The 12,091-nt window shown below is 44.2% G+C and overlaps 1 protein-coding gene across 1 annotated transcript; it reads right to left on the reverse strand.

Moving 5' to 3' along the window:
* Positions 1–242: 242 nt before the first annotated feature.
* On the reverse strand, positions 243–5,168 carry CRYBA2 (crystallin beta A2). Its single transcript, XM_069104419.1, has 5 exons — positions 5,068–5,168; positions 4,432–4,597; positions 3,936–4,077; positions 1,654–1,796; positions 243–1,182 (listed from the first exon to the last, which is right to left on the reverse strand). Exons 2-5 carry the CDS (start codon positions 4,590–4,592, stop codon positions 1,035–1,037), a joined length of 594 nt encoding a protein of 197 aa, XP_068960520.1. The 5' UTR covers positions 4,593–4,597; positions 5,068–5,168; the 3' UTR covers positions 243–1,034.
* Positions 5,169–12,091: the final 6,923 nt, after the last annotated feature.

Raw genomic sequence — 12,091 nt, forward strand, 5'->3', positions numbered from 1 at the left:
GTGTCTGAAGTCTGATTTCAGCTCAGTCTTTCCTGATTCCAAGCCCAGCACCTACTGAGACTGGGTTGCCTGGGTCTCTGAAAAACTGGCACTGTTGCCCAGTTCCTTTCTTTCCTATCTCCTGGCTCTGCTTTCAGAGAGGTAATACCACTTTGTGTTGTCCAGAAAGGGGAGGGTAAGAAAATTAGAAATGCAGGGAACTTAGTGGCTGTGTATTTGAATGGAAGACAGGGTGGGATGAAGGCAGAGGGTTCAGAAAATGATCTGAGTCAGAGTGGAGCCAGAGTAAGCCAGGAATTGACACCTCCTTGCTCTTAACTCACAAAGTGCCTATGATTGATTGTAGTGTGATGGGAATTGTAAGGAGTCCCCTACCCACCCATGTTTTCTCTGAAGCTCCAGTCATTCTCAGACAAGAGCTCACAGGATAGGTGAAGTTATGGTTTATAGACAAAGGAAAATATGGGGGCGTGTGAGATCATACAGGCTTGGGAAATACTGCAAAGGAGAAAATTGGGAGGCAAGTAATAAATAATACATTTCTGATCTTTGAATGAATATTATAACAATGGGAGAGTAAGCATCCATTTCTCATCTTCTCTGGGTATAGGACCAGGCTAGAAAATTTTGCTTGTATCTTAGCAAGAAGAAATAAAGTTAGATAGTAAGAGGAAATTCCCGACAGAGAAAGCTGAGGGACATGTTACAAGAGACTGGGGAAAGTTATTAAATCTTTTCTATTTCAAAAATCTTCATTAGGCAGAATGGAGGGGGGTGGGTTAGAGGCGATGAAGGCCATTGTATATGTAGAAAGACAAATGGATGAGGTGAGCTAACTCTACAGGAGACAGAGAGAAGGGACATGACTTTGAGAATGAGGACAGGTTGGAAGTGTCTTGCCCCTACTGAAACTTCAAGGTGATGCAGAGAAATGTGAACTGGTGCGGCAAATTCAGTGCCTTTATTGATGGTTCTGGGTCCAGGTGTGTCAGATGCTCATGGAGACCCTGTGATGGGGGCAAATACAGCCAGATCTAATGCTGGACTCTTCGGATGGATTGCAGCTGGTTGGTGTGGGCCTGGGTACCAAACTCGCTGTATTTTCGAAACTCTCCACTATGCCGGTCCTGCTCCAATACATACTGGTAGCCTCGGAAGCCAGGATATTGATAGCCTACCCACCTAGTTACGTGGAGAGAAAGGAATGGGTTACAAAGCGTCTTTGGCATCTTCCTCCAAACCATCTGTGCTGGTCATCTATGGGTACTACATTTCCCTTCCTTGTGGGAGCCATCATCCTTATTGTTCTGGATTCTCCGTTCTCCTTATCCTTTCTTATGTATCATCTTTGCTACTTTCTGACTTCAAGTACTATATTTCCTTATCACTTCTCCTTAGTTCTCGGTCCTCCCTTTCCCATCACCCCTTTTCAGTTTTTTATCTCCATGATCCTTCTTCCCTGTCACCTCTCCTTGGTCTCAGTTTCCCTGTTCCTCCTTTCCCCTTTTCCCATCATACCTCAATAGACCCCTCTCCCAAATCCCTTTCTTATTGCCCTCCCAATTAATGTCTGTTTCTCCATCCATATGCCTTGTCTTCTGCTTCCCACCAATCCCTTTTGCTCAGTTCCCTAACCCAGTCCCTAGTACTCACGCTCCTGAAGTGACTTTGAGGGAGCCCACATCTTTGCTGGCCCAGCCCATGGCAGGCAGGGATGGATAGTCGTCACTCAGCTCAAACTTGCAGCCCTGGAAGTTTTCACCCTCATAAAGGGTCACTCGGCTGTCACTGTGATTCTGAGGCCCCAAGGAGGAAGTGGAAGGGAGGTTGAGGAGGCAGATGCCTCTTCTGTCCTCAGAAGGGTAACTCTAATCCTCCCCCCACCGTGCCAAACAAACAAACACACACATAGACATACACACTTCCACTTCTCTCCCTTAACCCACACACAACTGCTTCCAGGGAGTGATGAGAGGAGTCCAGCCAATTTCCTGATTCTACATTTCAAGCCTCCAGGACAATATGGAAGTATGGGTCTCTTAGCTGAACCCCTCTTCCAGGGACTTTATGATGTGAGGATGCTGGGACAGGGGGTTTCCTCAGAAAGAATAACAAACATATCGGAGATGCAAAGGATTTCTCCAACTTCTCTATCCCTATTGATGAAACTACCATTCTGGGGCAGTGAGGTGGCCCAACAGATATAGCACCAGTCTTGGATTTGGGAAGACCTGAATTCAAATCCAGCCTCAGACACTTGACACTTACTAGCTGTGTGACCCTGAACAAGTCACTTGTGTGTCAGGTTTCTAACCTAAAGTCGTCTTTGCCTTTTCTCTCACCTTCTTCACATCTATTCAAGATGAATCCTGATTTTTCTACCTCTGAGATGTCACTGGAATCCAGTCCCTCATTTACACTCCTGCCAAACCCTTAGTTCAGTTTATTTCTTCTCCCCCAGACTGTTGTAACAGTATCTCATCTGATCTTCCTGCCTTCTGTGTTTCAGTTCTCACTTTCTCTTTCCAATGGTCATAACAGTCTTCTACTTAACCTTCAGTAGTCCCCATTGTTTATTGAATAATTTCTGACTCTGACATTCAAGGCTCTCCATAATAATCATCATGACAATAACTGGCATTTCTATAGTGCTTTAAGGCATGCAAAACTTTTTATAAATATCGTCTCACTGTTCACCCTTAACTCAGACTGCTCTTTTTTGGCTAAGGACGAACCAGGCTAGATTAGGTTTTTTCAGCCCCTCACTTCCAGGTCACAATTTCTATTCTATTCATCTTTGCTCATTATACCTCTTTATATATCCAGAATTAACTGATACCACTCCATCTTTATTTGTTGAAGTCCCTCTCCCTTTTGAGGCCCAAATTGGATTCCACCTCCTTCATAAAGCCTTCCCTGCGCCCTTCGTGAAAGTGATCTTGCCCTCCTCAAATTGTGAATAGCACTTTGCCTGGACCACACATTTGCATTTATCTAATTCTACCTCCTATAATAGTCTATTTGTCCTTTCCCCAGTAGCCTGTAAGTTCCTCAACATCAAGGTCTTTGTTGCATCCCTCTGTATATGTCTGGTCACATCTAACATGGTGTTTTCCATGGAGAACAGGACTTCAAATGCATTTGAGGAAACTAAGACTGGGGTAGGAATAACTCAACAGGAACGAATAGCACCCACGTGGTACAGGAAAAGGGCATTAGATTTCAAGTCCCAAGGCCTGGTTTCACATATTAGCCCTGCTGCTTTGCCGGACTTGGGGCACTTTGCCTGACCTCTCTCAGTTTCCTTATTGGTTAAATGTGGGAGTTGTGCTAAATGGTTTCTAAGATTCCTTCCAACTTTAGATCCTGTGGCCCATGAAAATCTGGGCACAGTCTAGAATTCTTCCCCAACCCCACTGAATTGAAGGAAGTCGTCAGAGACCGCATTGGACTCTGAGCACCTCCTTCTTTGCTTTTCCTCTGTCTCCTTCCCTCTCCAATTGCACAGCCCTATATTCGTTAAATTCAACATATATAGAAAATTGGCCTCCTGGTAATTGTCTTTTGACTCCAATCCTAACCCTGTTTACTAATCCTCACCCACCACCACACACACTCTAACCCTGATTTTTACTGCATTTTAAACTACACCTCTAATCTAAATCGAGCCTTATTTTGCCCTCCTTACAATACCCTAGATGAAGCCGGGGGGAGTAACCACCCTCCTCTCCGCGCATCCCCCCCCCCCAACCTCCCAGCCAATCAAAGCTACTCCAGGTAATTCTGCTTAGAACCTTGGAGTCAAATGGCCTTAGGATGCAGGGAGCAGGGTGGCTGTTTGGGTGCAGTAAGGGGGAGGTGGTTATAATAGGCTCTTAGAGCTGAAGCTACCGGAATGCTGCGGTGGAATAGGGGTTTGGGGGGTCGGGACTCACAGCGCAGAGCAGGGGCCGGAAGGAGAGAAGCTGGTCGGTTCGATAGCCGCTGCTGCCGCTCCACGCAGTAGATCGGGGATAGTCGCCCTTCTCCAGGATGAACTGCTGGCCCTGGAAATCCGGGTACTCGAAGCCCACCCATCTGGGAGAGGATGTGGGGGAGGAGTTGCTACTCTCCCCAGCACCGCCCCACCGCCTCCAATAGAGCAGGGAGCTTGGCAGGACCCAAACCCTTTCCCGTTCTGGTAGTGACTACGCATGATTGAGACGGAGGTTTCAGGTCCTACCAACAGGGAGTCTGACTGCGCTACTTTCCCGAAAGACCTTTGGGAGAGGGACGGGACACATCTCTGGGTCCTAAGAATCTAGGCTTTAAAGGTTTGGAGTTTGGTGTCTTAGTATTTCAGAGTTTGGGACCTGGGTAAGTAGTGCGGGGCAGAGAAGATGGGATTTTTGGGGGGGTGGGTCTTGGAGGATGAAGAGTGGGGTAACTCACGCGCCGCTTTCCACCTTGACAGAGCGCACCCTTCGAAAACCGCTAAGCTCTCGGATGCTGGAACAGTCGCTCATCAGTTCACAGCGACGGCCCTGGAAATTCTCTTCCTCCCAGAGAGTGAGGCGGGCTGGGCTTGAGCCCTGAGACAGGGTGCCGCTCATGTTATCTGCAACGAGATGGACAAACTCCTGGCTGAGGGGTCAGCGCCTGGTTTCCGGGAGCTCGCCGACGTCCAGCCGGTAATCAGAGACAGGAGAGGTCGCGGGTCTCAAGGAGGTTCTCTTGCACAGTGAATACATTTGCCGACTTCACTCCCAACTATCCCTGTAATTTCCTAGACTAGGAATTCCCCCGAGTTGCGGCTCCTTCCCGGGATGCAGCCCCCAAAGGACCAGGAAGGAGACCCCGAAGGAGAAGGGCACGGAAGCTGGAAACGAGGTCTTAGGGGTTGGGAATTTGGTCCATCGATCAAAGGAAATTGAGGCGTGGGGTGGGGGGGGGGGCGGTATAGTGGAGGGGGAGGACGGACAGGCTCTCTTCTTCTTTTCAATGCCCTTCTCACCCCCCGATTTCTCTTCAGATTCTCGTCTTCCCGTCCTAAGCCCTTTCTTTAGCCACTGGATGCCTAGTACTCACAGGGTGGACTCGGACAACTCTGGGGCTGTTGACAAGTTGGGTGCTCGACCGTGAGAGGCTGACATTGGGAAAGGGCCTTTATAGCCCTCCCTCTGTAACCCCCAGGCCCTGCTGAAACAGCTGAGCTGAGTCAGCGGGCAGGCTGGTGTCTAGTCCTGTTAGTCGCCCCAGGAAACAAGAAGCTATCAGGCCTTCCAGCCCTGGCCCTGCTCCCATCCGCTCCTGACCCCTAACCCCTCGGCAGAATAGAAAGTGCTGAGCCACCTGTCCAGGCACAATAGCTAGAAGCTGACTCTGTGGTTCTTTTCTTCCTGAACAGTGGAGATTGAGATAGGGGCAGCCAGAGGTCATCTTGGTCAACCTCCTGCCTCCTGACACAACCCACAATCCCTCTCTCCCAGGCCAGACAAACATACTGAAAGATACTTAAACTATTCCTTTACTCTCTCTCTGTCTCTGTCTGTCTGTCTGTCTGTCTGATTCTTTCTTTGTCTTACACACACACACACACACACACACACACACACACACTTTTCCATGCTTCTTCTTAATGCCTAAATTCCATTCCTAGTACGAAGTTTTTCAAAAGCTCCTTGGATTAAGTTGCATCCAAGATTGGTTACTCAGTCTACTCTTTTTTGCCTTCTCTTCTTCAACCCTGCTCAAGGTAGTGTGTCTCCTAGTTTCAGTTTCAAGATACTTTGCTTCTCACTATCATTTCCTGAAGTTTTCCAGTCAGGGTCAGAGGGTCAGTCTGTCTGCTATGACAAGTCCCTTCCTCTCTTGCCCAGGATGGTTTGAAGAGGAGCCTTGTGAAGTCCAGTCTGGGTTTCTAATATGACTAGTGGTTGAAGGGAAATTCTGGAGGGTGGAAGTAATACTTTGCAATCCTGAAAAGTAGATGGTCTAGTGAGAAACCTGACCCTGCCTGCCCAGGGAGTTAAGTGGAATTGGAAGGCCACTTGTGCAATCCTCAGGAGACAAAATAAAAGAAGAAAGTACTAAGGAGGAGTCTGAAGGCAAATACTTTAGGTATCACTTAAGGCCTACCAGGGAGTTGTCAGGATTAATTTAAGAATTAGGCCAGTGTGATGTGATGAGGAGTATTAGACCAGGGGTCAAGAAATCTGAGTTCTATTAATGGGTACTATTACCTTCTAGTAAATCCATATATGACCAAGCCACTTTGCCTAGATGGATCCTAGCTTCCTTATCTGTGGAAGGGAGATGTTGAATTAGATGGTTTAAGACATTTTTACCTCTAACGGTCTCTGAATATATAAGTGGACATAACTAGGGTGTTGTTTGTCCTTCAGTCTAGAAAAGGACCAGGACATCAGGAAGATGATGCCATAACTTGCAAGTGACTCGCATTGAGGTGAGGGAGAGCTGTGCAAGGATACCAGCCTCACTTTCTCCTCCAGATCCATCTAGGTTCAGTGACAAGATATAGACCAGGAAGACTGGAGATGCCTCCCATCATAAGCAGGACCAATAGGTTGAAGTTACAGTGAGGAAAGTTTCATATTAATGTGAGAAAGAATATTCTCACTGAGGAAAAAAAAGAAATGTACATGATAACTTTGTTATATATTTTAAAGGATTATCAAGTTGTATGTAATAAATTTGTAGTTTCATATGCAATCATCTTTTTTTCATTATACTATGTTGTGGAAATGCTTGCTTTATTCCATAAATTAAAAAATCAACTAAACGAATAAAAAGAAAGACAGCGAGCCCTCCATCTCTTTAGGTTGTCAAGCAGAAGTTCTATAATTGTTTAGAGTTTATGGAAACCAGTTTGGTTCAAATGCATCTTTAAAAAAAACCTGTCATTTTCCTATTGCATAAGTACACTTCCACCCTTTCCCCCCTCCCCCAAATTGTATACTTCTGTGCCAGGAAGATGCTGTTCAGTTGTTAAAACCAACTTATTCTAAATGACCTTTAGCTCTTCTGTTTATGTCCTTCCTCAATGTATATGACTGGAAGTTTAAATTCAAACACTGGGGTAATATCTAGACCTCAACAATATCCTGATCTCATGAACACTTGTAGTTTTCTCTTCCTACCTGCTAAAGAATACAAGAGGGGCGGCCAGGTGGCGAAGTGAATAGAGCACTGGCCCTAGAGTTAGGAAGACCTGAGTTCAAATCCAGCCTCAGACACTTGACACACTTACTAGCTGTGTGACTTTGGGCAAGTCACTTAACCCCAATTGCCCTCCAAAAAGCAAAAAATAAAGAATACAAGATGCTTTGATTCATTGAGCAGGTAAAATCTTTAGAAAGAAAGTTATTTTTCCTAGACGGTCAACTGTTTAATAAAACTCTGAGCAATCTTACCTATTAAACAAATATGAGATTTAATATTCTTTGACATGTTAAGAACCTCAAGGATTGCTTTCTACCTTGCCAATGCACCATTGGAACCTCTGAGCCTCTCCACCAACCCTAGAGCCAAACTCTCCTCCTATATGTGTTGTCTCCCCTGGTTAACTCTTTGAGAGCAAGGATTGTTTAGATTTTTCTATTTGTACTTCCAATGGATTAGCAGTGTTTGGCCCTTAACTGCTTTTCCATTCCACTGAGTATGCCATAAAGAGAATTCTGGTATAGGAGGAAGATTGGATAAGAAAACCTCTAAAGTATATTCCAATCTAGATTTTGTGAATTTATGATTTATGACCTGAAGTTGCATAACATTTTTAACTTCTTTAATTAATTTTTAATGAACAAAAATCAGTTTCCCCCATCTCCTCCTCCCCCTCCCCATCACTGGAAAAAGAAAAACAAAACCCTTGTAAAAATGCATAATCAGGCAAATCAAATTTTTACATTGGTCATGTCAAAAAATATGTGTCATTTTGCACATTTATAATGACCTGTCAAGTGGTGGATAGCATACTTCATTCTTGGTCATCTAGAATTAAATAATTCACTTATCATTTACCATTGTGTTACAGTTTTCTGTTTATGTCATATCCTCTGACCAGATTGCAAACTCTCTATGAGGGGAAGGGCAAAGGAATTTACACTTCATTTCTTCCCTTCTCTGTCCACAGAAGGTCCCTAATAAATGTTTGAGTTAAATTGAGTTTCAATACTGCATATTTCTGTTTCTCCAAACCTTTCTCCATGTTGTTATAAAGTAGGCTTTTCTTCTTGTTTCACAATCTATCAGGTTGTGTGCCAGTTTTCTGAGATCAGCAGGAAAGTGGTTTGTAAAACTAACTAGGGAGACTTGGGGGGCAAGTGGTGCTCCCACACTCACTTTATCACTGCTGGTCATTGACAGGGCTAGAGAAAACCTGCCTTTGTTCACGTTGACCTCTTCTATGCACACACAGCCAGGTGTCCCAGAGCAAAGAGTGCTAACCCTGGAGTCAGGAAGATGAGTCTTTCTGAGTTCAAATCTGACCACAGACACTTGATCTTTGTGTGACCCTGGACAAGTCACTTAACCCTGTTTCCTCATCTGTAAAATGAGATGGAGAAGGAAATGGCAAACCACTCCAGTATCTTGGCCAAGAAAACCCCAGATTCAACTCATAAGAGTTGAACATGACTCAACAACAATGCATACATACACACATGCATGCATACACACATACTCACTGGTCACATTCTATCTTGTATACTAAAACTTGTGCAATAGTTATTAAGAATTTATGATATCTCAGGGGCGGCCAGGTGGCTCAGCGAGTGAGAGCACTGGCTCCAGTGTCGGGATGACCTGGATCAAATCCGGGCTCAGATACTCAGCACCACACCCAGAAATAACTGGCCGTGTAACCTTGAGCAAGTTACTTAACCCCGATTGCTTAAAAAAAAAAAAAAGAATTTATGATATCTCTGTGATACTTTAGGGTTTACAAAGGCAGCTATGAGAAAGTATTTTGTGAGTTACTATTTTTATTCTACAGATGATGAAATTAAGTTACAGAGAAGAGCAAGAAATACCTGAATTGCAAAGAGAGTCATAAATAAGACCAGGTTGAGATCCAGATTCATTCTTCAGTCCATTTAATTTGATTATATTCCATTCAGTCCAATTCAACAAGTCTCAAATTTGTGCATTGTAGCTACAATGATAAAAATCAAATGCTCCTTTTCTTGAGGAGATGACATTCTACTGGGGAAAAATGTTTATACAAATTCAAATAATATGCTGGTAAATGTTTAATAATGTGATTTCTAGGAAAAATGTACATACGGCACACTGTTAAGTTTAAGCTGCATATTATTGTTTTCTCCATAACTTTATTAAGTCTAGACAATCAACAATACATCAAGCCCTTATTTGTACTATTTGCTAATTTCAGAGATGTAAATGGTCACATGAAAAAATGAACAATTAGCTCTGGTGAGCTAGTCTGCACTTATTGCAGCATATCGCTACAAATATATTCAAAATATATTAAAAGCAAACACAAAGCAATTAGATGGAGGGGCAATAAGACAGACTAACCATCGGGGAGATCAAAAATGGCCTCATGAAGGAGGTGGCTATTGAGCTGAGCCCCCAGGAGCTAAGGATTCTGAGAGGTAGAGTCATTTAACAAACATTTAGAAAGTATATTCTAGTGGCAGAAATGATGATAATACAAAATTTAGATAAGACACAGCCCCAGCCCTTGTGGAGCTCATAGACTGTCAAGGAAATGAGTCGGAACTCATTTAATGCAATGTTATTGTTGCAGTTGTTATTGTTGCAGTTGTTAATGTTGCAGCAAATGCAACTGAAAAGTGCACTGGAGAAATGCAAAGTGCTTTATGAAGTCCCAAACGATGGCGAGGGGGAGATCCTGCCTCTTAGCTCTAGTCTAGCTGGACGGTGACTGAGATTCATGGTGCAGAGGGGAGGGGAAGCTTTTTTTGTACGCATGAATGTACATGTGTGATGAGGTGGGCGGAAGAGGCTAGCTATAGAAAGCAGGCACCGGTCAAAAAAATAGCAGTAATCCCAGATGCAACCACTAGAGGGGGTGTAAGTGACGTACTAGATGGAAATCGAACTCTGTAGGGCAGAGAACCTACAAGGTTGTGTGAGCCGAAAGGTGTACAAGGTACGTGGCTTATTGTGTACATGCATATGTGGGCCCTCTGGACGGCACTTCCACATAGGTCCTCTGCACCCACGCTGTGGGGAAAAGGAATCAGGATTTTGTATTTCTCTTTCTCCTCTGAGCATTTCTATGGACTTTCTCAGCTGCAGCCTATGATTATTCCCCTCAACTGGACTCCTTCAAGTGCTTCAAGTTTGATTTCTTCTGTGCACACGCCAATGGCATTCAGCCTTGTGTGTTCAAACGTGTATTAGAATGATTAAGAATGGCTGACATCGCTATGGCACTTGAAGGTTTACAAAGTGTTTTATCCCACTTGCCCCTCACAACTGCCTTCCTAGGGAAGTGCTATAGATTTGATCTCCATTTTCCGGATGGAGCAATGGTGAAATGATTTGCCAATCCATGGCTGGACAGCTGCCAAGGGCTGCGGGGGATGTGAATCTGGGTATCTCCTGATGCTAAGCCCTGCACTCTTTCAACCACACAGAGCTGCCTCATTACAGGTTAGCCAGACTTCAAGATGCCCCAGATACAACAGTACCTGCCACAAGGTCAACTTCCTGACAGAGGCCTGGGTACAGCCTGCCACAAGACAATACCTCCTACCTCCAGACCTAGCTCCCTGTCACCCTGGGACATAACACCATGCTGAGGAGACCTCAATCTACTAATTACTTGCTTTCATCAGTAGAAATCTGCTTATACTCATTCCCCATTGGTTAGTATACACATATCCCCTCATATTCTGTCAATTTCAATTGATTCTAGTGATCCTAAATTCCCAACTACCCAATAAAATCTCCTCTTCCCCAATGCCTGCTATCCTCATTCCTATTCTGCCTCTAAGTCTCACTCCATATCTGCCTACCCCTTCCACTGTGCTCTCTGGAATGCCTACTCTATAATTAACAAACTTTCTTTCTTTCTACATCTCTTTCCCTCCCCCTCCTTCTTCTAGCACTCACCAAGACCTTCCTCCTTCCAGATGACACTGCATAATTTCTTTTATACCTCCTCTCACCCTCACTCACTGGTCTTTATGAGTATGGGAGTCAGAATTCTCTGTGCTCCCCAATGCCACTTTCAAATTCTGCTGCCACCATCACTGAGCCAAACTCTCAATCTTGAGGCTTTCTCTAACCAAAATTTTCACCCAAACCAGATCCTCTTCGCTATTATCTAATGATTCCTTGGATAATTTTCCTTCTTTCTCAATGAATTTGAAAACAATCTCACAGTCTCCCTCTCCACCTCATTCCTAGCCTTAAACTAGAGGACTTCAACATTCATGTTGATGTTCTCTCATATGTCCTCACACCCCAGTTCCTCAAACAAGTCAGTTCACATGACCTGCTCCTCTATTTCACCTCAGCTACACATAGGGATGGTCATACCTTTGACCATGACATCACCCACAAGAGTTCCACTTCCTTGTTCAAGAACTCTGAAATTCTCTTACCTAATTATAATTTTCTAATCAGTCTTTTTCTCCCTCTGCCTTATTATTCTTAAACTGATTATTCCTCATCACCATGTCCTCCAATCTTTCGACCCCTGAGTGTTTTCCCAGGCCATCACTTCTGCTCTGGTTGTACTCTACTCCCTTTCCAACCTTGACTCCTTAATGAACCAATTCAATTCTACACTATCCTCTACTCTTGAATCCCTTTTTCCATTGCCCTGTCGATGCTCACATCTCCATGGGACCACAAAATTACAGAATTTGAGAGTTGGATGTGCCTTTACTTACCAAATCATTCATGAATGGGATCTCCATTATAAAATACCCAACTATCAGTGGTTCAGTCTCTGCTAGAAGAACTCCAAGGAAAGGGAAACCACCATCTCCTGAAGCCTCCCATTCAAATTTTGGACAGCTCTAATCTTGAGAAATTTCCCCTACAATTAAGTCTAAATTTACCTTCTTTTAACTTCCATCCACTGCTTCTGGTT

The sequence above is a fragment of the Petaurus breviceps genome, unplaced genomic scaffold (genome assembly GCF_028583685.1).
Source record: "Petaurus breviceps papuanus isolate PSGF00001 unplaced genomic scaffold, PetGlider_PUasm1.0 688, whole genome shotgun sequence".
Taxonomy (NCBI): Eukaryota; Metazoa; Chordata; class Mammalia; order Diprotodontia; family Petauridae; genus Petaurus; species Petaurus breviceps.